Source organism: Gallus gallus, chromosome 8 (assembly GCF_016699485.2).
Source record: "Gallus gallus isolate bGalGal1 chromosome 8, bGalGal1.mat.broiler.GRCg7b, whole genome shotgun sequence".
NCBI classification, from domain to species: Eukaryota; Metazoa; Chordata; class Aves; order Galliformes; family Phasianidae; genus Gallus; species Gallus gallus.
Window position 1 is genome coordinate 6942523 of NC_052539.1, and position 26242 is coordinate 6968764.

The 26242-nt window shown below is 43.4% G+C and overlaps 1 protein-coding gene across 8 annotated transcripts in view; it reads left to right on the forward strand.

The window, feature by feature from the left end:
• RFWD2 (ring finger and WD repeat domain 2) overlaps positions 1–26242 on the forward strand; it is a 128177-nt gene that overhangs the window by 70862 nt on the left and 31073 nt on the right. For 7 of the 8 annotated variants that reach the window (XR_005861883.2, XR_003076415.3, XR_003076417.3 and 4 more), the window contains exons 15-17: positions 2552–2668; positions 21765–21882; positions 25506–25630. Coding sequence is in view for 2 of the 8 variants with exons in the window: in XM_015290523.4 (XP_015146009.1) it covers positions 2552–2668; positions 21765–21882; positions 25506–25630 (360 nt within the window). In the remaining 6 variants the exon portion in view is untranslated. The remainder of the gene's footprint in view (positions 1–2551; positions 2669–21764; positions 21883–25505; positions 25631–26242) is intronic. The other variant, XR_005861885.2, reaches the window with a different exon arrangement.

Here is a 26242-nt window from a genome sequence, read left to right on the forward strand (position 1 = left end):
GAACATTGCTCTAAATTATGAGAACAATTAACCTAGCTGCAAACGTCAAGTTTAAGCAGTGTTGTCTATCAGCAGTGTCCTCTATAATGGCAGCATTATTTGCTTCCTATACTGTTACATTCATAAACGTGATGTCCTCTACTACCACTGCAACTTAGAGTGTATGTATCTTGGTGTCTGTTCGTTAAAGCAAAATACCACTGTTATATTACAGTGCAGAGTTATCCTTTCTAGCTTTGTGCTTCTCTTCTGCCCCCCAGTGTGAAACACAATGGAGGAGGTATGTGTATTTCTGATCTGGGGAAAAAAGAGCATCCTAAGCCATGTTTACAAGCTTGTTTGTTTTATTTACAAACGTGGCTAGATGTTTAAAGTGAATATTATAACTCAAGTAAATAAGGATAGATTTATTTCTGAAAATCAACTGCAGTGTGGGTGCTGTTTTCATTGAATTTTACGTAATGGCTTTATGTAAATCCAGTATGCATCAGTGTTTGTGTTTTCTGTTGTTGTCTTCATGCTGCCTTGTAATGGTTCCAGGCAGCTGTCAGATGCCAGAATAGTGCTGTATTTGAAAATGATTTGTTGGTGTGCTCTGAGCAGTTGTGTATTTCCTCTATTCCTGAAGCCATTCTCTAAGGTATGGTCAGATATTGCCAGCTTTTCATTAATAACAATACTATTAAAAAGTAGGAGCACTGGAATAAACCTGCCAACATTCCTTCTTTTCCTTGACTTAAAACACCCCCGGATAGTCCACACAGAAGCCTTGCTTTTCCTTCAGAGCTTCAGGGAATGAATGACTAGGAGAAAGTACAGAGGAGTGCTATGTAAGTGGAAGGTTCTCACCGTTGAGACTACTTATTTCACTGATTTAATGACTATAGAGGGAAACAAGATTCCTACTCTTCTCTGCCATTTTTACTCACTCCTTAACCTCCAAAGCAAGCTTTCTGCCCAAAAATGGCAGAAATGGCCACAGACCTGAAGAAGCCCAACCAGATCTTGGAGCTGTTAAAGAGATTAAGCCTTTGTGTAGCTCCTACATGCTCAGCTCTTGGCTTTAGCTTGCTCTGCCTCAGAACACGGTTCGTGATGCTCAAGTACAGCACAACTTGCTGTAGACTGAAGTCAACCTTGCTGATGCTTGTATGCTGTGCGCAGGGCATCTGTACCTTTGATAATGGTGTACATTTTTCAACTGTATCTTCAGCTCCACCAAAAGCAGCACGGTCATTGGTCAGTGTGAGCGAGGTGACTGTCCCCTTCTGCTCTGCTCTGTTCCATCTGGAGTACTGTGTCCAGGCCTGGGGCCCCCAGCACAAAAAAAGATGGAGAACTGTTGGAGCAAGATCAGAGAGGGGCCACAAAGATGCTGGAGAACCTTTCCTGTGGAGAACGGTTGAGGGAGTTGGGCTTGTTTAGCTTGGAGAAGACAAGGTGACCTTATTGTGGCCTTCCAGTACATAAGGGGGGGCCCACTGGAAAGCTAGGGAGGGACTTTTTATAAGGGCATGTAGGAATTAGACAGTGGTTAATGGGCTTTAAACTAAAAGAGGGTAGGTGGAGGTTAGATACAAGGAAGAAATTCGTCACAGTTGGGGTGGTGGTGAGGTGCTGGTACAGGCTGCCCAGAGAAGCTGTGGTTGCCCTATCCCTGGAGGTACTCCAGGCCAGGTTGGACGGGGCCCTGGGCAGCCTGATCTGATGGATGACAGCCCTACCCACCACAGGGGCATTGGAACTAGAGGATCTTTAAGATCCCTTCAAACGCAAACCATTCTGTGATTCTATTTTAAGAGTAGAGTGACCACGTGGGGAGCACCTATCACTTCATCTTTAAGGTTAAACGATGCTTGAAGTTTTTGTGGAGAGTGGAGAAAGCTAAATTTTGAAAAGCCACTGGTGTTTTCTGTTGATCTTCCTGTGAAGCACTGTAGTACTTTGGGGAAGAGCTTGTTCTGTACAACATAGTTTAATCAGTGTTCACACAGCAGCGTTGAGAAACAGTAGAGTTCTTTGTACCAAGGAAATATATCATCGTAGGAAGCTAGCATACTGATTTCTTTTCTGTCTGTGCCAGTTTCTTGAGAATAAAACAAGTTGTTCTTACTCACTTGTGTTTAAGCATACAATTAGGTGCATTTATTAAGTGCAAACAAGTTCTGCCTTGGAGCATGGAGTTCTGCACATCTCAGCAAGGGAACAAAGAACAAAAGGGGCATAAACCTTCGTGCTCATGGTTATATGGATCTGCAGTCCAGTGATCTTAAACATTGAGATTATAACGTAACAGTGAGTCATCTGTTCTGCATCCATCACCTGTGTGGGACGTGCACCTTCAGCATCTCCTGAGCGTATGGGAGTGAGTGGAGTATTGATGTACCTGGGAAAGTTGTCAGGCTCAGTAGCCATCAGTTAGAATCTGACTATTTCTAGTTGTTAACATCTTGGCAAATGACGTTGTTTGTAATCTTAATTATGAACAAGAGTCTGTACTTTTCAGATGAAGTGGGTCTTTTTGCTTACTAACTTTTTTCTGTTTCTCTAGTGAAGCTGTGGTCTACCAATTTGGACAACTCCGTAGCAAGCATTGAAGCCAAGGCGAACGTGTGTTGTGTCAAATTCAGCCCCTCTTCTAGATACCATCTAGCCTTTGGCTGTGCAGGTAGGTGAAAGGATCTTTGAGCAAAGAGATATTGTTTCTTCCTTCCTTTAAGCTTCTTCTTTCTTGAGGTTGGCTGCTGTTCTTTGGAGTGTAGTATTTTTGCAGTTAAAATGCCTCTGAGTAAGGCTTTTCAAATGTGCAGTCACCCAGAAGACATCACGATACCTGAGTGTCAACTCCTTCCTGCAGCCTGACTTTTTAATTTGCCCATGTATCAGAGGAAGAAGCTCATGAAAGCAAGAGGCACAATGTGTTTATTGAGATAGCTAAGGCAGCCAAGCAAATCGCAGCTTTGTGAGTCTTGAAGCAAGGTTAACGTGTTAACATGGTGGTAGTTGTCCTTTCAAATTTACAGCACTGTTTATAAATAGTAGAAAACCATACTGGGAGTTTCAACTGGTTTTACCTGAGTCGTGCTGTAGAACAGTGGCTGTGCGCGTTTCCCCATAGCTGCAGCTATGATTCCTGTGCATGGGCCGATGTTTTCCTAGGCTGAGTAAAGCGTCTCTGTTAATGGTTTGGGGGATTTCTTGATGTCACCGGGAAAGGCACGATGAGACTTCTATTCACTTAGTTTAAATAGGTTTTGGTGTTTGTACAAAGACTTGAAAGCAGAGCGGGTATCACTTCAGGAGGAAGCTGTATTGTGCTATGTATGCAGCAATTGAAACTTAGAGGTACCTATAAATGTTTAACCAACTCTGTATTTCCTTTCTCCTCAGGGAGTTTTAATGTGCTTCTAACTAGATGTTCTGATGACACTTGCTATCTCTGGTCTTTGGGAGATATGTTGATCACATTCTTGCAACCACTAGTTTGCCATTTTCTTTAGGTGTTCCAATTTCCAGACTGGTTCTACTTAGAATTGACTCTTAAGAGGAAAAAATACATTTGCATTTTGATACACTGCAAAAAATGGATTCAAGTTGGAGTGTAAAATATTGACTTGCTTGACAGGCATCTTGCTGAAGGTTAGTGAATTACATGCAAGAATAGAATTGAATTACAATACCTACTAGCAGCATTTGAATGAAAGGGGCTATCTGTGAAAGGCTCTAGGGAACGGTGAGAGCACTAGCTCCAAATGGATCAGCTACTGATTAAAACAGATATGTAACAGCACCATGAAGCAGAATTCTTCCTGATAAATCAGTGACTGGGATTCTGCTCCACCTGAAAGGCAGAGGAGAGGATAAGGCACAGATAAAGCTATGAGGGTTTTTGGAGCTGTAGGGGCACATGGGATGAAAACAGATTACGTGTCTGTATCTATCAGGCTGCACTCATGCCAAATTAAAACTATACTTGTCTTCAGTAAGTTAGTTGGGGAAAGAGGCATTAGTGGACATGAGGGGTTAACTGGAAGCTTCATGTGACTACATGTGCTCTTTTGAGATTGAGATAGCTGAGGGTAAAACAGTATTTGTAGGGAAGAGCACATAGGAGGAAGGCAGAAGATAATTTTTGTAAAAAGTAAAAGCATCTTTACCACCAATTAGCAAACATCTTCTTGGTGCTTAGTAATTAAGCCTAAATAAAAAGTAAAATGGATGTTTAATGGTGGCTGCGGGAGCAATTATGTGGACTAATTGTACTGATGGGAATGATTTTCCACAAAAGAATTCTAATTGATCTTTCAGCAATAAATACGAGTGGAAAAAATGCCATATGAAATTAACCAAAAAAGAGGGATCTTAAAAGCTGGTTTTATTTCTAAAGTTAAAAATTCAGAGCAAAGAAATTAGTTTATTTTACTCTATAGTGAGTATGAAAGTAGGCACTCTCCTGTTTAATGTTATGACAGAAGCAGTTTTTTTCTTCTCCATCAGTTTGAACTGATCTTGTTTACTAATTTCACTGAGTCCATGGAAAAAAAAAAAACAGTGTAACTTGTGAATAGTGTGTTTGTCACGTGGGCTATAAAATTAATAAAGGAAGAGAAAAGCTGGTTTCTTTAAACAGTGTTCAAAAAGAAAAGGCATGGGGATGTGGAGGTTCCTGTTTGCCATCACGGGAATAAAGGTGGGCAGTACAAAACACTAGTTCATGAAGGAGTATAATGGGCAATGTTAGGAAGTGGGCTTGTCTCTGCATTGGCTTGCTTAGGTGCTCAGAGGACTTTCAGTTACAAGAATTAATGTCAACTACTTTTCCAGTGATTGATCCAATGATAAAGGAGCCCTGATTTCCTAGCATTGCACACACAACAGAATTGGGTGCAGTATTTAAGCAGAAGTGCTGCTTCTGTATGTGCTTCATAGCGTTGGTTTGGCGGAACTTAATGCTATATTTGTGTGCATGTATGTGTGTATATATCCTTACAGCTTAAAACTGAGGAGAGAAGCAATTGATGAAATGGTGGGGAAAGTACATAATATTTGAGATATAAAAAGATGATGTGGATTGGTTTAATTATGTCACTATTAAATTACTGGATACATATCTTCCATTCCCCCTTCCTCTGTACGTCGGATAGGTTGTGAATTGGTACCCTTGCTTTAGTAATGCAATTTTGACTGCAAGTCGAGGGTTTCACTGTTAGTCTTTAGGTTGTCACACGCTTTCTTTTTCCAATTATTATTTCCCTTTATTTTCTCTTGAGGGTTGATCTTCAACCCTCCCTGCAGCTGAAATCCTTTTTAGTAAGGCCTTGTTCTGCATCTTGATGAATGAAATGTTTTCCTCTACCTTTGCCAAAAGCATTGTGTCCACTTGCGTCTATCTATTCAGAATGCCTCTTTGAAGTTGTTTTTTCTCATCGGATACTTCAGATAGATCAGCATCTCCTTGGATCTCTGTGCTGGTCCCCGCCTTGTGTTCTCTGCAAAAACAGAATGTCTATCTTAAGATCCTCCCTGCCTTATCTCCAATTTATGTATCCCTTCTCATTTGTTAGTAAAATGTTGACTCTTTGATTATCTCTACCTGTGATGCTATGTTGTGCTTGGGTAAAATATTCAGAGAGAGATTCACTTTGTAATTGCACATTTTCCTCATTTTTTGAAGTATCTCCCTTCCTATTTCTCTGAAAGTTCAGAATGCTTGCTAATCTTCATGGTACACATGATGTAAGCCGAGGCAGCGGCCTCTGGACATTGTCATCCATTTCTCATGGATGGGGAGATCCACTGGGTGGACCTGCTGGGACCACCTCAGCAGGTCCCTGCCCTTCATTGGTGGCAGGAGAAGTTGTTTCAACCTTGAACAACATCTTCTGAGGAGGGCTTGCTGTGGGCTAGGATCAGAATTTACTGTATCCATGGGATTTCTTCTGTGCTTCATTTTACCCACAGTAAATGGGAATAGTGGTAATGCAAGGAGTAGCTGTGATGCTTGGGCTTGATCTAGCTGTTCTCAAGCATTCATGCTTTATCTCCATATGAAGTGTCCTCCTTTAGAGTGAAGTGCTGGCTTGGCTTTGAGTAGATGCTGCAGAAAACTGCTTTAGTTGCTATTACAGAAACAAATCCCAGGATTTCCATCTTGTATGGGTGATAGATGTTTCTTTTCTGGGCTCTTTATTCTGAAAGCTTTCAGATGACCAAAAGATCATTTTTGTGGCTTAAAACAAAACAAGCAAGCAATAAACTGTAAGTAGAGCCTAAAATAGAGAAATAGGTGTTTGGTTTAGGAAATAATTGTCTTAAAATTTGACAGGCCTTTCAGGTGAGAAGAAAGCTATCACATCAGACTGCAACTTGATAAAATCCATTGTGGTGGAGAGGGCACATAAAGAAGAAAAGATTCCCTTTTGTCTGTTACTTTAATAAAATATTCTATTTGCATGGTTACTGAGTTGAAACATTGTGCAGTATAAACTGTAATCACTGACGAATACAAAATCAGGTAATTCTGTGGTCTTTTCCTCTTTTTAAAAATAGATAGGTCTTTATCCTGAAATTAGCCGTATAAATCATGGCCAAAGTTGTTATTGTTCTGCTTCAGCAGTAGCATTGATGCCCTCAACCTATATATTTTCAAGCGGTACTGTTTCCTTGCTTGTAGGAGGAAAAAAAAAAAGTAAAAATGGGCTGGAAATGCATACAGTTGGCAGCTTGAGTCCAAGTTATGCAGTCTGGGTGAGATCAGCTTGTCTACTATCTCCAGTGAGCTAAGCACAGCTATTGATAGCAGCAGTGCTTTATTCCCAGCATGCTGTAATACCGTCAGCAGCTACTGCTGACCTTTTATTTCCCATATATTATGCAGAGATCAGATCATCAAAACTTCAAATTCCTGAGTTCTTGCACTAGATTCATCATCTTCTTTCATGTAGTTTTTCTCCATGCAGGACCCATAAATGTGGCAGGTTGAGCTGGGGATGAGAGGGGCTCCTCAGTGCTGCACAGCTGCAAGGCAGGCTAGCTGCTTCCCAGGAGTTGTACAAACAAGTGGAAGCAGCTGATGAGTATATGTAGACAGAAGTGCAGTGGAACATCTGCATCATGTTCAAAGCTTAACATTTTGGTGGGTTGGTTTCACCCTCAGTCGGATTGCACTGCGTTGTCACAAACTGTTGACAGTGTGGATTCAGGTGAACTGACCCAGAAAAGCATAGGGCAGCACTCATTGTGTTGGCATTAATGCTTACGTAAAACTACAGCCTCAGAGGTTGAGGTTGTGTACACTGGGGGATTCTTCCCCACACTCAGGCTTCTCCACTTGTTCATGTCCATACATTCCTTGCCCGTTCTCTTATTCCCTTGCCTCTTTCCCTTATTCCCTTCTCTACATGTACAATGCTGCTGAGCTGGAGCACTTCCCAAGAAACTGCCTGTCCTTCCCAGATGACTTTGCCCTTGTCTAGCAGGTTTAGCATGCTATATAAAAATCTTTTTCTTGCACCATCCTCTGCATTACAGAATGGCATCATGCTCTGGCTTTGAATGCCATAGCCTTTTGTTCCTTGTTGAAAGGCCACAAAACTAATGATTCTGATTCACAGCATACAACTTGAAAAAGGACTCCTGTTGCTATGTCAACAGCTTTGTTTTGATTTTTTTCAACTGTATCCCCACCTCTTAAATCGCACAGCCCTGATGCACTTAGAGTTCAAGGTCACGTGTGGCTTTTTAGTCAGCATCATACAGCTTTGCTAACGTACCTGATGCCCAAGCAGGACTGCATCGAAGACCATCTTTGTCCAGTGAAATATTGATTTTTTTTTTGCTGTGGTAACTGGAGAAGTGATTTCTCTTTTCCAAATATGTTTCTGTACAGCCAGCCTTTCATGCTGCCTGAGATCTGGGTGACTTGCCTGCCTTGTCACTCATCTCAGAAGAATGATGTGATATTAATGACCAAGAAGGCAGTGTGCCTTTTTAGAAGAGAATTAATGTTTTCCAGCTGAAAGCAAGGTATTACCTTAATAGATTCTCCTGGGTTAGTGCTTCACTCTACTGAAAGCCAGCAATGACTCAGAAAGGATCTATCTGTGTGAAAATGTGATATGTTTAGGGTGGAGTTAAACAACTTCTTTGAGTTTAAGCTACAAGATTGCCTTTAGCTTGTGAATTGAGCTCGGTATTCAAAGGCATAGGCTAAGGTGAGGCATTTCTTTGAAGCATGTGGATAAAGTTCACAGCAACAGCCAGAATTTAGCCTTTATGGAACCAGTGCAGCGTGCAGCAGTCCAGGACTTGCCTGTAAATTCCTTTGGGCTGGACCTGCAGGGTATCTTACCTTATTATGGGTATTCAGTGAGTTTCCTCTACTCCATAATCTCTGAGGCTATTGGCAGGGAAAGATTGAGACAAGGCCATGCTTTTTCAAGTGCATGCTTGATATCGTATGGCTTAAACTAATTCCAGAAACCACAGCATGTGTTTCATTTGTTGCAGCATAGGAAAGCATCTGCAGCCCTTCTTCAGTCTTCTAAGGGTCCTTTGAAAGAAGGAATCTGTGTTTGTCACGGTCTTCCACAACATCCTTGTTATGAAACATAGAAAACATGGGATAGATGAGTGGAAGGTGAGGTGCATTGAGCACTGGCTGACTGGCAGAGCTCAGAGGGTGGTCATCAGCAGTGCGGAGACTGGCTGGAGGTGTAATTAGCAGTGCTCCCCAGAGGTCAGTGCTGGGTTTGATCTTGTTCAACATCTTCATCAACAACCTGGTTGAAGGGATAGAGTCTATCCTCAGCAAATCTGCAGGGAGGGTTGTCTGGCACATCTGAAAGCTGTGCTGCCATTCAGTAAGACCTGGGCAGGCTGGAGAATTGGGCCAGGAGGAACCTGGCAAGGTTTAACAAGAGCACATGTAGAGTCTTGCACCTGGGGAGGAATAACCATGTGCATCAGTACGTGTTAGGGATGACCTGCTGGAGAGGAGCTCTGCAGAGAAGGTCCTGGTGGACAACAGGTTGGCCATGAGCCAGCAGTGTGTACTTGTGGCCAAGAAGGCCAATGGTATCCTGGGGTGCATTAAAAGTATCATGGCCAGCAGGCTGAGGGAGGGGACTCCCCCCCTGCCCCCCCCCCCCCCAACTCTGCCCTGGTGAGATCACGTTTAGATTACTCTGTCCAGTTCTGGACACCTCAGTTCAAAAAAGACAGGGATCTCCTAGAAGGAGTCCAGTGGAGGGCCACAAAGATGGTGAAGGGCCTGGAGCATCTCCCGTATGAGGAAAGGCTGTCAGCCTGGTTTCGGAAAAGAAGACCAAGAGGGGATTTGATCAGTGTTGATAAATATCTAAAGGGATGTGGGAGGCAAATGGACGAGGCCAGGCTCTTCTCGGTGGTTTGTAGTGATAGGACAAGGAATAATGGCCTAAAACTTGAACACAGGAAGTTCCATACTGACATGTGGAAGAACTTCTTTATAGTCAGGGTGATGGAGCGCTGGGACAGATCACCCAAAGAGGTTGTGGAGTCTCCTTCTATGGAGATATTCAAGGCCTGGCTGGATGCCTACCTGTGAGGCCTGTTGTAGCATACCTGCTTTAGCAGGGGTGTTGGACTCAATGATCTCTTTGAGGTCCTTTCCAGCTCCTGTGATTCTGTGGTTTTGGCCAGCAGTAGTAATGATATGTATGTACTGACAGTACTTATTCTGAGGAAAGCACTGAGATTAGTAAGATTATTTAGTTTAGAACACTGTCTTGAAGGTTTGATTTGAAAGTGATCCCTCTTCATAAATGCTGGAATGTAATATCAAGTGAAGTATCAAACTGTGCCTTCTGTCCTGATGTCTGTCCAAAGGCTGTCCTTCTGGCTCAGATTTCAGACACTTATGGTAAATCTGCACCTGTTCAGAACTGAGGAATGGAGGAACTGCAGCCACACCGTGTTACTTAAACCAATGCTGTGTGTAAACTGACCTGCCTGCGTGGGCCCAACAGAGAGATGCCAGCTCAGCCAGGCACTGTGCAGTGCCTTCAGATCAGGCTGGGACAAAAAAAAACATTCACAAGCATGCAGGAGATGTGGTGTGTACAAATTTCAGGACTTAAAAGCTTATTTAACTTTATTTACACAGAAAAAGTCATCTCATTCACTGGGTAAAGCATTTGCAATCCATAGCGAATACTACTATAGAGACCTACCGGGAAGTTCCAAACTATCCAAGAGATTGTCACACTTCAGTGACAAGTGAACGAATAAAATGAACTTGAGAAGCTCCATCTGATTCTCTGGAGGAAAGGATAAATCTGAATGTAGCAGGGATGAGCGCTCTAATTGTTTGCATAACTATTCTTTTCCCCAACATTTTGTCTTATAACTGGTGCAGAGTAATTTAGTCAACACTACAGACTTCAAATTAAAATTGAAATAAGCCTTGAAATTGAGGAATAGAATAGGCAGCTCTCAGATTCATCTTTTCCTCCAAATGCCAAATTGCTCTTGCTAAGACTTTTTGCTGTATTCCTAAGAGTTGAATCTGCTTCAACCTCAGTTTCCAAAGCTGCGTTTTTTTTCTGATAGCTCAATTTAAAGGGATCACTTATTAGAATGACATCTTCTTGCTGTTTTACCTCCTTTTCAAACTGCGTACAGGCTTTTATTTGGGTATGGTGTGCATTTAGACTTAGACCACATGAAGTACCTTTTCCATACAAACTGGTGAAAATTGTCATGTTGCTTAGGAAGAAATCTGCGACCTACAAATGCAGTGTGATCTGTTTTCTAGAAGGCTCCATTTCATAGTATCTGAACATCTGAGGATTGCACATGTTTTGTAAGAGGAGAGTTTCAAAATGCTTGGGCTAGGTTGAGAGGAGCTTGTCTGAAGAGGAACTGTTAGCTACTTGCATCTCAAGCTGGTGACAAAAAGAAAGGCTGTAGATGTATGTACAAATCCACTTATCCTTCCCATGGGTCATTTCATTGCCTAGCTAGATAGTAGATTGCCTCTTTTCCACATTGGATACCTATGTATCATCATGTACTTTTTCCATACTCATTTCCTTATCTGCATTATCTACCATATCTTCAGGGTTTTGATTGAATCGCTCCTATCTGAAGCTTGAGTGTTAGTATTGTGACAATATCTTTAATATTCATCATCTCTTCCAACAAGACTGGAATCTACTTTGATAGCCATTTAGGTGATGAGTCAGATCACCACCTCCCAAACTCGGTAGGAGGAGGCTTGTATCTCCTCAGGCTAGACAGGCACAGTATAGTGTTGGGCCCACATCAGGTTTGACTGAGAATTTGACAAAACTATGTCTTCAATTGTGCATTGTAACGCCTGTTGCAGCAGCCTGCACTTTTCCTAGAGCCGGTTTGGTTGCTCTGAAGCTTGTTTGGTGGTTCTTGTGTGATGTTTGCTGATGCAACAGAAACCCTAAAGCTGTTCCTTCATAAACATACTCATAAAATCTTAGGGAGGATGTTCCTTTTCATATCTATCTTTCATAATGTCTCAGGCCCTTACCTGCATGAACTTGTTGTCTTGGAGCTTGTGGTCTGTTTGAGCCTGACTACCACCTCCATCACTGCTCCATGACCTGCAGTGCTTTGAGGCAACGAGACCTTTGGTTTTCACTAAGGTCAAATGTGTGCAGCACGTGTATTGAATCAGGAGAGATCTGCTCAGCAAGTGAGGTGGTACTGATGGCTTTGATGGATGTAGCCAGCAGTCTTTGTACAAATAAGACTTCTGGTCCTCCTGAGACAGTTCAGATCTTCAGACGTGTATCTAAATGATAGCGTGGGTTGGGGCACTTACTATTAAATGACTTCACGTGTTCTGGCTGTCATAAAAGTCATTTATAGACATGGAAGTATATGCATTAGTGGATACAGTCATACATGTTCATTGTCAAGAAGAGTTGGGTTAAGAGTCTGAACAGCAGCTTTTCTGCAGGTCTGCTGTTGTCTTCATTAGTTTTGTAACATTGATACATCTGCCTTATCTGTACTGAATATTTTGGGTTTTTTTCCAGCAGTCTGATAGATGAAAAACTTTGAATTGCACACAGACCATCTATCCCTTGCTCCTATGAGAAATCTCTGCAGTTCCTCAAAGCCATAAAGGTCAAAGTTTCAGAGGAGTTCAAGAGAAATCTGTTTTGCTCCCCTTCCCACCTGAGCTCTTTTTCTCAACAGATTAAGATCTCTTATGCTTTATTTCTCCTCCTTCTCTCCTTAATATGAGACAAGTTACTTAGTGGAGGCTTTATGGGCTGCTGTATCAAAAGCTTTAGACAAGTCAATAAGAAATGTCCCCAGTGCATAAAGACTATTATCCATACACTGGCAAATGTCATCTGTAACTTCAAGCCATAGGGAATCCGTTGAATACAAAGGTTAAAAACCCAGTTGGCAGATCCCATCAAGGCTGCTGTTCCCTTCTTCTGTTCAGCAGAGGGAGATATAGATCTTCAGTGAAATGCTAGTGTTGATATATATTAAAAAAAAAAAAAGCATTTGGTGTTAGAGATTACAATCAGTGGCTGAAGCAGGGAATCGTCTTCCCTGCAGTGCTCTGTCAGAATATATATTAAATGCTAACCTGTAGCCCACTGCCCACAAGCCTTTCCTTGGAAGAGTGCTTATTGAGCTGTTGGTTTTGCCAGGCATGAGGCAGAATCTACCAGTTGTGCTCCGTACAACTGCAGCTCCCTTGAATTCAGTTTGCATGCGGCGAGCCCTTCCCATATTGTTTTCTGCGTCATCCAGTCTGCCCTACAGAAGACTGTTAGGCGTCTCCTTCTCAGAGCTGCATTCTACCTTTGTTTATGTGGACATCTGGGCTGGGTTTGTCTGTTGGATTCTTTAAATATGATGGGCAGTTGCCTCCAACAGTAGTCTTACAACGTGAGAAATCCACGCGTGGATTTACAGCGTGAGAAAATGAGATTGAGTTGTCAGGATGCAGTCATCCCCAAATACCTGCGTGCCTTCCTCTGCTTTAGAAACTCCCTGTTAACAGCCCTACTAACATCACTGCTCTGTGGCTTACTTAACAGATACATTTCAGATTTTGCCACCAGCAAAATAAATCATACAGACCTTGCTTACTGTTGCGTAGTCCTCCGAGCCAGGATGTAAGGGAAGAGAACATCAGGGAGCTTCAACCCACAGGGAAAAATCTATTGAGTGCTTTTCCAACCCTGGGCCCTTGGTGGGTGGCTGTTAAATGCTTGTGATGTGTATGAGCTCCCCGGGAGTGCTGTACAGAGGTGTTTGAGACCACTTGTCTAGACAGAACTCTGAGAGCAAACATGAATGAAGCACTGCATCCCAAATCACGTCAGGTGCACGCATGAAATACAAAATAAGGACGTTGTTCCAGTTGGCTGCTGCAGAGCAGGGCATCACTCCTTGAATACATTGCTGAGATCCCCCCCCCCAGGGTAAAAGAAAATGGGTATCCCAGAAAACTGTCCTTTTAAAAAGAAGAGGTAAAGCGAATGCTTCAAATGGGTCGTTTTGTTTTAGTTACATAAACAGAGAACTTGTAACTTCTGCAACAGAGCAGTGTGATTATGAAGCTATACCTAGCAAACATTGTAATTGTGCCTGTAACACTGACTGTACTGGGATAGAATTTTCTTTGTCTGTGAGTTCTTTTGAAGGGAAGCTATGGACAGGAAAAATAAATACCAGTTATCGCAGCCTGTGCTGTGATGATCTTCCAGCAGGGAAATGCTGGGATGAAATGGTTTTATCTCTGTTCTCTCCTTGCCGTGTGATTTGTCATGCTGCAAGTACAGAACGCTGCATTCTTCAGCAAAATGCTCTGGGTTGTTTTGTCTGCCAAAGGCTCTTTGCTTCAAACCCATATTTAATCTCTTTGCTTACAGTAAAGGAAATAGTTTGTAAAGAGGGCACTGGTGTCAACTCACTGCTGTTATCTATTATCTAATTTCTTCAGAACATTCTTGTGTTAATTTTTGTTGCAGGGCTTTGTTTTCTTGAATTCAGGTCCACTCTGTTTCCCATGCTTAATGTGTTGCTGTCTTCTCTCTTTTTCCCAAAGCATCTATTTTCTTTATGTAGTGGAAACTATCATGTTGTCTTCTCTCCCTGCAATGGCTTGTGATAGACCAAAGGCTGTGTTGATCATAGTCCATTCTGGTCTTATTCTATAGAGTGAAATCAATCTTTTGTAGAGGTTCTTTGGCTGGAAGGCTTCCTTACCATTCTTTCTTGAAAGCTCGAACAACATCCTTCCTTTCTATTGCTGTACAAAGACCCATTTTTTTTTTTCCATACTCTCTTATACCCTGGAAAAGACCAGTCTTCATGTGCCTTGGTGCACTGGATTATTCCCAGAGCTGGAGCACTCAACCCTCCTATGTCTCCAACCTTCCCTCTGGAGTAAGACCCACGTATGGATGCTCAAACTCCATTCTACCTCTCTGCTGTAGGGGAAGCTAATTTTCCATCTGGATGTTTTTTCTGAGCAAAGCCACCTCACTCCCTTGAAGACCTCAAAGTGCTGTTGTTCAGTGTTACAAACTGCAAATGTTAAAGTTCTGCAGTTCTTCATTTTCCTTTTATTTTTTCTTTCTTTTTTTTTTAACTAATAAGAATAAAGCTAATTACACATGAACAAAGGTTGCATGGCAGTGCCTCGTGCCACCTCCAGTATGTGGGAGTAAGTAGACAAAACGTGAAAGATCTGAGAAGCCAGAATAGTAATAACAAACAGTTTAAGCAAATTTGGATCTAAAAAAAAAATTCTCCCTTATCCTTTGACATAGGAGTTCTTTTCAAGGCAGCCAAGATGATGGAAGAGTTTGCTCCATCAAAGATTCTCCATCTTTGGAGATGCCCAGAGCTGAACTGAGTGGGACCGTGGGCACAGCTATTGGACCTGACCTGGAGCTGACTTTGCAGTTGGTTCTCCTCTGAGCAAAAAGTAGAATCAATTGGAAGAAACCTCTGGAATCCGTTCTGCATTATTCTGCAACTTGAAGGGCCCTTGAGCAAAAAGAAGAAAAAAACCCAAAAAGTTTAAACAGAAATTGCACTCTCCATGAGAGTTAAGGTTCAGTTTTGACTTCTTCATAATTAAATCCTGAGTTGTTTTTTGAGCAGCCTTTGAAGAAGTCGCTTCCTTTTGGGGATGCTCTGTTACCTGGTGTGAAGGCAGGTAGAAGATCTGCTGAGGAGGTTCCACTTTCTTCTTAATAGCTTTCAAGGTACTTTGTAAGTGTGTAGCTTGTTAGATGGCTTTGAGGTCAAGTGAAGCACCGAGGCTTTTGTAAGTCTCCTCTCAAATTAAAGGAAATCTATTTTAAAGTGTTTCATCTTCAAGGCTCGGGCACCGATAGCAGCTCTCTGTCTTATCTCAGATGTCTGAGAAAGAGCTACGCTTGTTTATCTGGCCCTTACTCAGTTTGCATGTTATGTGCACTGGTCCTTACAGAAAAGTCTCTTCAGTGTAATGCAATACAGTACATCATATGTCAGCGTACCGCAGTTGATGTGAGCTTATTTTAAAATCAGGATGTTGTCTCTTTTTGTCTCCTTCCTCTTTCTCTGCACTAACAGAAGAAAAGTTTTCAACAGGGAAGACTGAGGTTGTACTGAAGCCTCCTGATTCTGCTTCTGTTTTTAGCCTAGCCAGAGTCTTTACCTCTGAGGATGCAAACTTCCTTTTTGTAGGGCAGAACTGTACTGAGCTGGGCAGAAAAAGGGACTTTTGGCTAGTTCAACGTGATGGCAAAGTTCTATTTTTCCTATTGCTTGTTTGTGTACAGTGAACAAAAATTCATTAAGGTGGCTTGCCCTTCTCTTTATGGCATAGCACTCATGAGAGTGATAACGTGTGCTCTTTCTGTTCACTCAGACACTTGAAATACAAGCTTTTGTTTGGACCTCTGGACGTGGAGCAATGCAATGGGGTATGACTGTGCTTGACTCTTTTCTTTGTGAGCAAGTTGCTTAGATCTAGTTCTGGGTAGCTTTGAAGGCCTCGTTCTATCCTTTCTGTGTGCTGAATGTTCTTGCTTACACGTGGTATACAGAGGAGAAATGAGTGAAAGACCATTTTCTATAGGTAGATATTTAAATATAAATAATAGGGTTTCACTGAACTCCTTTGATGTGTGTTGAGCAATGGATGCTTCCTTCAGGATTTCCAAAATCATTTTTTAACCACTGAAAGCAGAAGTAGAATCAAACTCCCCCAAATCATACCTCTCTTCCTTTACTTTTTTGTGCTTTTTGCAGTCTTTTTTTGTGTTGGTTTCATCTGGATAACCTAAGTAGAGGAAAGCAGAGGTATCTTGCACCAATTTTGCCCAGATTCAGATTAAACATTACTGGGCAAGTCGTATAAATATTCCTCTCCACTCTTCAATCAGATTTATATAAATATCTTTAATTCTTACTGCCTATCATACAGATTTTCACTGTGGCAAAGGCCAGCAGCTTTGATCCAAACTTGAATATCACAGAGAAAAAAGAAACAGACAAATCTGAGGGAGTAATCAACCACTGACATGAGATACTAGATAAGCAGATAAGGCTGTTGTGAATAAAGAAACACAAGAGAAGTGCATTTGAGAGCTGTGTTCTGGGTTGGGCTTCTGTTTCATTGAAACAGCTGCAGCACAAGGCATGCTGGACTGCAAGTTGGAGCTGGACCATTGATACAGAAAGTGGATTTGATCCCTTGTTTATTTAAAAAAAAAATTAATAACTTGCATTGTGCTTGGATAACAGAAGGTCTCTAACAGATCTGAAGTAGCATCTGATTTGCTCCTTTCCAACTTCAGTTTTGGATGCTGGCATCTTCCTGGCTGTAGCATCCGTCTGACACGCAGCAGTCAGCACCACTGGCATTCCCAGGCATGTAAGCCCTTGAAAAATGAGAACAACTTAAATTGCTTATATTGTGAGTAGATCAATAACATAAATATTGAACAGCTGAGAAATATGCATTTCTGAATGGAGTAAGAAAAATGGTCGTCAGTTTGTCAGCAATTCAGTTTTCCTGAGGAGAGCTACAGGACCTTTGCGTGCAGCTCTTGGGGCTTTCTAGTCATCACATCTATGGAATACAAAGCTGTTGCATTGCAGGTAAGCTGTTGTTTTGCTGTCCTTGGCTTGATATTCCTTCTAGGAAGTGGTTTTCAGTCAGGAAAAAAAGCCTTGGAGGGCTGCGAGGTACTTGGAGCTGTAGGGTAGTTAATGCTGCTGGTGAAGGACGTGACGTGGAAGATGAATGTGGCTTGGAACTGCTGGTACCTGGAGAGTTGGATTGGTCTGTGTGCGTCACCGGCACGATGCACAGGTACTCAGAGAAACATTAGGGGGAAAAAAATCTGCTGCCCTACGATGCTCTTTGCTAACCTTGATCCAAAGTTGCTGCTCAGTATATTTTAAGAGCTTTTCAATAGGTGATGTGAATTTAGAGCCTTCTGGTAACAGCTGTTTTGTGAACTTTAGCAGCAAATCTCCCTAAGTGTAAGGAAAAGCACTTTTGGCAAAAACACAGACTTTGCTCTTTTTTATTGTTGTTTAAACCACTGAAAATCCAAGAGCAATTACATCTTATAAAATTATCGAAGCTGCTGCCGGGTCCATTAGCAATTCCCAGCTCTCTTTGTGGAAGTATTTCACCTGGTTCCCTGTGCTGCTGTAACCACATCATCAGTTTGTTCGCCTCACCCCCTCCTCTGTGTCCAAGCTGAGATGGAGATGCTCATCTCGCTGTGTTCCAGCCCTCCCGCTTGCCCTGCTAATTTATGAGCCAACAAGTGAGTGATGGCAGCCTCTGATGACACGGGCTGTATTTCTTGGGGGGGTTGGGACATCTCTGGGAAGTTTTGCTGGACTTATCAGTGCTTGCAGTAGAAAGTCTGGATTCCTGATGAGTCGTCGCTGGGCGGCTGGAAGGTGAAAGCGCTGCTTGGTTGGGGAAGTAAGCACTTCTGGAAATGCTATTTAAAAACTCAGCCGAGTGGTCTGTGACCTGCTGGCAGTGGTAGCACAGCTGAGCTGCCCTTTTTTTTGCCTTCTGAGACCATTTAAAAAGAAAAAAGCAGTAGAAGCAGATATAATATGACCTGATTAATCTGAATTCAGGAGGAGCAGCAGCTGAATTCTGTCATGCTCGGTGTCTGCAGTGACATTGAATTAGATGAGAATTGCTTCGGAGTGTTTAATTTGTTATGGTATGTATACATACTCCTTCCCATTATCTTGTATATATATTTCAATTAAGCCAGAACACAGAATCAGAAGTGAAGTAGCGAGCTGCTGCTGCCTGAGGGTTAGGTGTGAGGCTTTTAACTGTGGAAACATCATTTGGAAGTTGATTCAAGTGAGCTTTTGGGTCAGGGGTGGAAGCTGTAGAGCCTAACAAATAAAACTTGCTGGATGATGGTTTTAATGCTCAACAAAACGAGGAAATCGTAGAATCACAGAGCCACCACGTTTGGAAAAGACCTACGAGATCAGCCAGTCCAACCATCCACCTATCACCCATAGATCTCACTAGAGCTGTGCATGGCTGGCAATGAAACAAACACACATGTAGCTTCTAGAAATGCGCAAACTGCTTAAAAAGTTGAAGGGCAATTACAGAGCTTAGGGGCTGAGTCCCCTCAATGCCCACGCCACTCTCCTGAGCACCAGCTGGCTCCTGGGACCCCTTATTGCTGAGCTGCACAGTGCCACTGCGCCCTCATCCCTGTCCACCCCGTGGGGCTCCTACTGGGCTACCTGGGAGTTGCATTCCTCTCATTTAGCTTTGCTTTCAGGCTCTGCTCTTCCTCAGCAGATGGCGTTTTTATCTTGTTTGCGGAAAGTCCATATGGCCTAAAAGAGAGAGTATCTCTTTAATTGTAAAACATGACCACCTGTTCTGGTTTTAATGAATGCAGCATGCGTTCATCTTCACATAACTACTTTAAAAATAGCTGCTTCAGTCAAATAAAAAAACCTCAATTGCGCGCCAACGCTTGGGCTGCTGAAATAATCAATTAATAATTAAGTGGCTAATTTTAGAGCCCACTGGCCTTGCTGTTCCCCCGGCCCTGCGGTGATGAGAGCAGACAGTGATTGATTGCCCTGCTGCCATGGGGAGGCACGTCGCGCCGGGTGCCAGCGGACTTCCAGCTGCTTGTTGCCATATTTTGGAAGCAAGAGCAGCTCCATGTCCCTTCACTGCAATGGGCCGCTGCTTCCTGCTGCATCTCTTGCCTTTCCCTGTTGTCCAGATGCTTTGACACGTTCTCATTCAGCCCATCTGCAGATCCCCCTTTCCCTGTCACCCACTGAAGGATAAAATCTGGTGATCCAGGGGCATGCTAATGACAGGCCAGCTGGAGAGGAGGCTGAAACTGGGAGCAAAAATAGGCTTGAAAGGCTTATCTACTAACCGGCTCCTAATGGGAAGCCCTGCTAGAATCATTTCTGCTCATTAAAATAACAATTGCCAGTTAACTGTTTCATAGCTCCAGGAGGTGTAGCTCCAGGAGGTGTATGCTGGCCAGGTTAGCAAATGTTGCCTGGTTTGAAGCAAGCTTTTGGAGAGATAGAAGGGAGCAAGATGCTCAGATTGTACCGGAGGAATGCTAATGCTTAATCTGACTTCTCCTTGAAAATTATCCCGTCTGTTGAGCACGTGTGTTACATCACCATGTTGTTCTACAGCTGATTAAATGCCCGAATTGTAGGCAAGCTCTGGGATTTTGGTTGATAGCATCGGCCAGTCTGAGGCCCCTGTTTTGGAGGTAGAAGGAACCAGGAGCGTATGGAGGAGTGCTTGAGAGCACGACACTTCCCAGTGTCCTGGTGCTAGCGGGAAGGGGCACAGCAGCTGCAGAGCTTGAGCCCAGTGGGGAGGCTTGGCCAGGCCCTGTCTGCTTGAATCCTGGTGTCAGTGATGGAGGAGACTCAGAGTGTCTGCAAGAAGGACACGGAGAGGGAGAGAGCTGGAAACGCTTAGCGGAGAGGCCACTAGACCTGTACTGATATGCAGTGAAGTTAGGGACTTAAAGCAGAGAGGACAACTTGCCTGCTTGCCACATCTGACTGCAGGTTCTTCTATAGGGCCCTGTCACTCTGTGTCCTGCAATTAGCCCCTTGATATGGGTGAAAAACTGCCTCTGCTCCAGGAGCAGCTGTGGCCTGGCCTGATCGATGGGAATCCAGTTATCTCCCAAAGCACGTGGGATGCTGAGACAGCCAGGCACTGTTTGTGAGACTGAGAGCCCTGCTTCAGAACCATGCAAATACGGAAGTAGCTGCAGCTACTGGCATTTAAATTCATTTCTGGGTTATCTTAGTGATAATCTTCTACTGGTGATGTGTCATTTCAGCAAAGGGAAGATCGGGGCAGTGTTGAGTGATGTCTGGGTACCTTGAATTGCAGGGTTAGAAGGTTGAGGGCAGTGGAGCTGTGCGGTGTCTGGAGCACAGTGTGATGGGGAGCAGCTGAGGGAATGGGATGGGGCAGTGTGGAGAAGAGGAGCTCGGGGGAGACCTCATTGCTCTCTATAACTGCCTGAAAGGAGGCTGCGGTGAGTTGGGGGTCAGCCTCTGCTCCTGGGTAGCAGCGACAGGATGCGAGGTGATGGGATCAAGTTGCACTGAGGGAGGTTCTGTTTGGATATTAGGGAAAATTTCTTCTCCAAAAAAGTGGTCAGGCTTTGGCATAGGCTGTGCAGGGAGGTGATGGAGTCACTGTCCCTGGTGGTGTTCAAGAACTGTGGAGATGTGACACTGAGGGACATGGTTTAGTGGTCATGCTGGGGACGGGTCAAGGGTTTGGACTATATGCTCTTTTATAGGTCTTTTCCAACCTTAATGATTCCGTAGTTCTAAGGGAGGCTTCCTGCTCTGCTTCCATGCACACGGTGTTGCCTGCCCTCCCTGGGTGTCCAGAGCAGCAGGAGATAATTAAATGAAGTTCAGCATTGACAATGGAAGGTCAGGGAGGCAGAGGCTGATTAACCTCATTAGGCTAGGAAGAGCACTGGGTGGCCTTAAGGCTTGGATCTCATGGGGGCTTCCATTCTTGCTTTTCTTTTTCTGTTTTCCTGGGAATTGGCATTTAGTTGTGCAGGAAATAGAATGTATTGCTAATTTTGTCGCAGTCCTTTTTATGTGGTTGTGGCACTGCAGCACATCTGTGAATTAAATCTAAAGAACTGAAATTTAGTCTCTGCTCTTTCACAAGCAGAAATGCTTATTCTCTCTTGGTTGATAATAAAGCCCAAGGAGAGAGGCAAAAACAGAAGTATAGAGGTTACCCATATAGGGTAAGCATGAGAGGTTCGGTCCGTGTCTTCTGCAGTTTAAGTAGCACAGACTGAGTTTGTAGCCTAAGGTTCTTCAGCAGTTTTCCAAGAGGGGACAGATTGAGGAAGGAGGGGGGGTGTGCCTTAGAAGTGGCAGTTAGGCTGCTCAGGCACAGTGCCAAGAAGGAAGGCAGGAGTGGGGAGAGTCCTTTTAGCTGCTGCCTTGCACGTGGGCTAAGTGGGGTTTGGAGAACTGAATCCTGGGGCCATTGGAAGCGGCCTGTTTTAAACACTCCTTTCCTCTTGTGCAGATTGTTTACCCCAGATGCAGCATGAAGTGAGATATAGAAAGCACAGACAGCACTTTCATTGTGAGCTAATTACCTATGAGAGGTCCCATTCATCCTTCCCAGCTGATAAATGTTACCTCTTCTTTCTCGTTTCCAGATCACTGTGTCCACTATTATGATCTTCGCAACACTAAGCAACCCATCATGGTGTTCAAAGGGCATCGCAAGGCGGTCTCCTATGCAAAATTTGTGAGTGGGGAGGAAATAGTCTCTGCGTAAGTATTTATTTTTATGTAGGGTAAGAACTTGGTAGCCCTTGGTTTCTGGCAGCTGTCATGGGCGCTTTGCAAGGTGGCCAGCGTGGGTGGATGCTCACACTTGCTGTGCTTTTAGGAAGCAGATCTTTGCTTTTTCCAAGGCAAAAATAGAAATTCATTCCTCGTGTTATTTGGCTCTATCTTATGGAGCTAAGAAGCTTGAGGAACATGAAGACAAGCAGATTCAACTTCTTCAACTTCTGACCTTAAGTCCCAGCTTTGGGAAGTTGCAAGTCAGTGGTCCTCCTCTAAAGAGCCTGTATGCTGAGGGTGCTCCTGATCACAGCCCTGCTGCAGAGAAGGCTGCTGGCAGCCTGAGGATAGTAATCTGCAGCAGAAGGGCATCTGATGAGTGACAGAAGTGATGAAATAGTATCGCTACAGCTGAAGAGGGTGTTTAGCCACAACATGAAAGCAACTCAGGTGAGACCACCCCAAAACCAAATATGGCTGTCTCCATTCTAAATAAGTTTGTGGTCATGTAGGGATGAGTATGTCTATCAGATGATGTGTGGAAAGATTTGTAGGACTGGGTATGTGAACAAAACAGAGATGAGCTCCTGTTAAACAGTGGGTAAAAGGCAAATAACTTTTGGAGGCTACAGGCTGCTAGGTGAGCGTTAGGTGCTGTATGCGAGTGTGTTGACGTGAGGGGCAGCAGGAAGCAATCACAGGGTTAAATCTAGTCCCAGCTTGCTTCCTTGAGCTGAGTAGATGTCTGTCTATCTCAGTTCTCTCCCGTGTTTTCTCACAGCTTGCTCTAGCAGCCTGGAGCCAAAGCAGAGCTTCTTGAGGCGTACATCTGAGTATTCAGGCTGCTGGTGAATTACGCTGATCTGAGCAGTGTGATGGAGGATTCCCCAGTGTATTCCAGTGCTGTTTATATTTAATCAGTTCCTTTTCTTATTTCCATTAGCATTGTAGCTCTTTGTAAGGGTGCAAATTCATACCTAGAACATAGGTAAAATTAAATTGAATGCTTTGAACCAGATCTGACTAAGAAGAAAGCGTCTACTAGAAGCTAAGGAGGCTGAGAATGTTTTACAGCCATGATGCATAGGATGCCATGGGATAAAACAGCCCTGTCCTACTTGAGCTGTCCAGTTGAGAGTAGTTATCCCTGAGCCCTGGGAGGAATATCGATAGAGCTGTTGGAATTAGACAGGCAATAAGAGGATGAGGGAGCTAACTCGAGGGTTCACCTATCTTCCTGTGTGAACAAAAGAGAGCGTCAGAGAGAATAGATGTCTTAATTTTGCAAACTAGGGAGTCAGCAGTAGTGACTTCCAAAAGCCAAGTGCTAATTCCTTTAAAGAAAAAAAAAATATTTGTTTATTCAGATTCTTTAGATTTCTAGCTAAAGCTGTTTTATAGATTGCATTGATTTACTGTGCCCTGTAGAGTTAGGTTTTGACCTCGAGAATGTTCAGAACTGCCTGGTATTTAGCACAACACATTGATTGCAGTGCTGATTTACAGAGAGGCAGATTTACCAGAGCAGCACATCCATGATATTTTTTTGGAGAGGGTATGAAACCAGAAGAGCAGTGTCACAGCAGAAGGATCAATGGCCTGTTCCTATCCTTGTGGCACAGTGGCAGGTAACCATCATCTTGTATGACACACTTGTCCTAAAGAGTGAAAAAATGGCTAGAGTGTGATAGCATATTGTTAACCTATTAGTAATTGAATGCTTTTAATGTGAAGTGTTTTTATTTTAATGAAGATCTAGAATGTATGTTACTAAAACACGGAGGTTAAGTGCCTCTATACATGAGGCTGTCTTGATGGGTTAGCTAATAGCAGAAGCTGTCACAGGAACCTGACAGCTTGTAGACCAGGGATTATTCTTCTGCTGCTTCACTCTGCCTTCTGAAATTTTTAGTTTCCAGGCAACTCTGAAGCTTTAAAAAGTGCCGTTTTAAAAATAATACTGCTATCCTAATAGTAAAGAAGGCAATGTCCTTGTACTTCTGGGCAATAAAAAAAAAGGCAAAAACAAACAACAATGAAAAAAACAACAAAGACAAAAAAAAAAAAACCCCAAACAGTAGTATATATGTTTTTCCCTTTTCTTTGCATTGCTCTGATGGTGAGTAGAATGGAAGGGAGAGTGAGCTGCATTGTAGCTAGGGAAACCGAATGCTCTCTTTTAGGCCTCCCTGGTCAAGACCAGGACTAGGATAGCACTTCTGCTCAAGTCACAGTGTTGGAGATACGGTTCATACCTTCGTTGGGATCTGACCTCGTGCTGTTATTACATATGACTAACAAATCTTGCTGCAGCTCCCTTATCTCTCCTTTGTCATTCCAGCTGTCATTGAGGGCTGAGATAAGGCTTTTGCAGTAGAGCACGAGGTGCATCTCTCTCACGCTATATTTTTAGGCAAATGTGACATTGGACTAATATGTTACGTTGGGAATATTTGATGGATATTGTGAGTGGGGTTTTTTTTCCTTCCAACTCCCAATATTTGAAAAGCAGTAAGTTTGGGTGACGCAGCCTGTACCAGCCTCCCCTCTCTTCCATCTCAGCCAGATGACAGGTCCTACTCCCATTCTCTTTCAAATTTAAGATCAGAACAGCTCTATCTGTTTTCTCGAGGGTGGGCTAACTGGGCTCCAATCCCTTCCGCATCAGGAGCTGTTGATGTGCTCACAGCCATAAGTCAGGGAGTGCTGGGACATCGGAGCCTGGATAGACAATAAATCCTGGCAGGTGAGAGAGGCTCGAGTCCCATCAGCTCTGAGGGAATGAATTAGCCCTGAGATCTGGGATCTTCCTGGTTTGCTTGAGCTCTGCCGGCCTAAGAAGTCTACCTGCAGCACCTTGCTCTTGCCAAGAGGAAGCTTTGCTCACAGTGAATAGAAAAGCATTTTGAAGACGGGTATGTTTACAAGTGGGGGAACAATGCAAAACACTGGTTTTGATTTTATCCCTATAGAGTTGTATATTTCTAAAAGTAATGTTTAGCTTTGCTGTCAAGGTGAAAACAGTGAAAGTTTGAGATTTATGTCTAGGCAGTCTCAATTACACAAGAGAAATCCACATGAATTTAATGCAAGTAGTAACGCTGAACCCCCATAGCTTTCTATGTGCTGCTGCTTGGTATTGGGCAGGAGGAGAACATCGTGCTTTCAAGGCAGCCAGAGGGGAGGAGACTGCCTTGAATTCTGTAAAGACATGAATGAGAATTTCAGCAAGCAGGCAGGAAGGAACAGACTTCCTCTGTGCTGTAGAAGTTGAAAAAAAAAATCGTGTCCCAGATCTGCAAGGATTTGGAGGAGGCAGTGATGTCCCACAGGCTGTACAGTTCAGTGGAGGACTCAGCAATTGATGGGAGAGAGGAAGAGTAATACTGTGAGGAAGTATTTTATTCAAACATTTTGACAGGCTTTTAAAAAGAACAGATACTTTCCCAGGCTCAGGCTGGGTTGCAAGTGATTGAAAGTGGGATATATCTCTGCGAGCGCACTAAGACTTCCCACATCAACACTGCAAGTAGGGTGCTTGGGAGCAGTGCTTCAAGCAAGGATTACCTGCCATACGGCAGCATTGTAACTTCAAGTATTGTTTTCAGGTCAACAGACAGCCAGCTGAAGCTGTGGAACGTGGGGAAACCTCACTGCTTGCGCTCCTTCAAGGGCCACATCAATGAGAAGAATTTTGTAGGGCTGGCGTCCAACGGAGACTACATTGCCTGTGGTGAGTAGAGCAGCTGCCCTCACCAGTGCTGGTGGCACTCCTTGGGGCTCCTGCCTCTTCATTTGCGAAGCACACCAGCAGTGTGCCATTTAGTTGCATGGACTTCTTAATAGAGGATTGTCTTGAGCTTCCCTGGGAATGACGTAAGCAGCTTGACCTAAGGAACTACTACTTGGTTTCCTTTCATTTGAGATGAGGTCTTTGTGTACGACTTGCTGCCACCAAAACCTGCTTATTAACATAGTTGGTGTTGATACGACATACGCCCTTCAAATTTATCAACTGATGCATCTTCCTGCATTTTTCTTCGGAAGGTTAGCTGCCTAGACCATGTGAGTGGGTCACATACTTGTCACTTAGTGCAGCGTTCTGCATGGTGAAGCAGTGACTCCCTCATCATGAACAACTTTCAGAAGACTAACTCATCCTTAAGCAATTATTCCTTGGGTCCGTTCTGTCTTTTTGCTGCCTTTTGGACTGTTGAACCTCTGCAAATCCCCAGGTCTTGGTGCGAAAGCATTGACAGGCTGCTATGTCTAAGATGAGTGGAATAACTGCTCCAGCACTGCAGGGACCTTAGCATGTGTTCTCTGATCTCTCCATAGCTTGTAA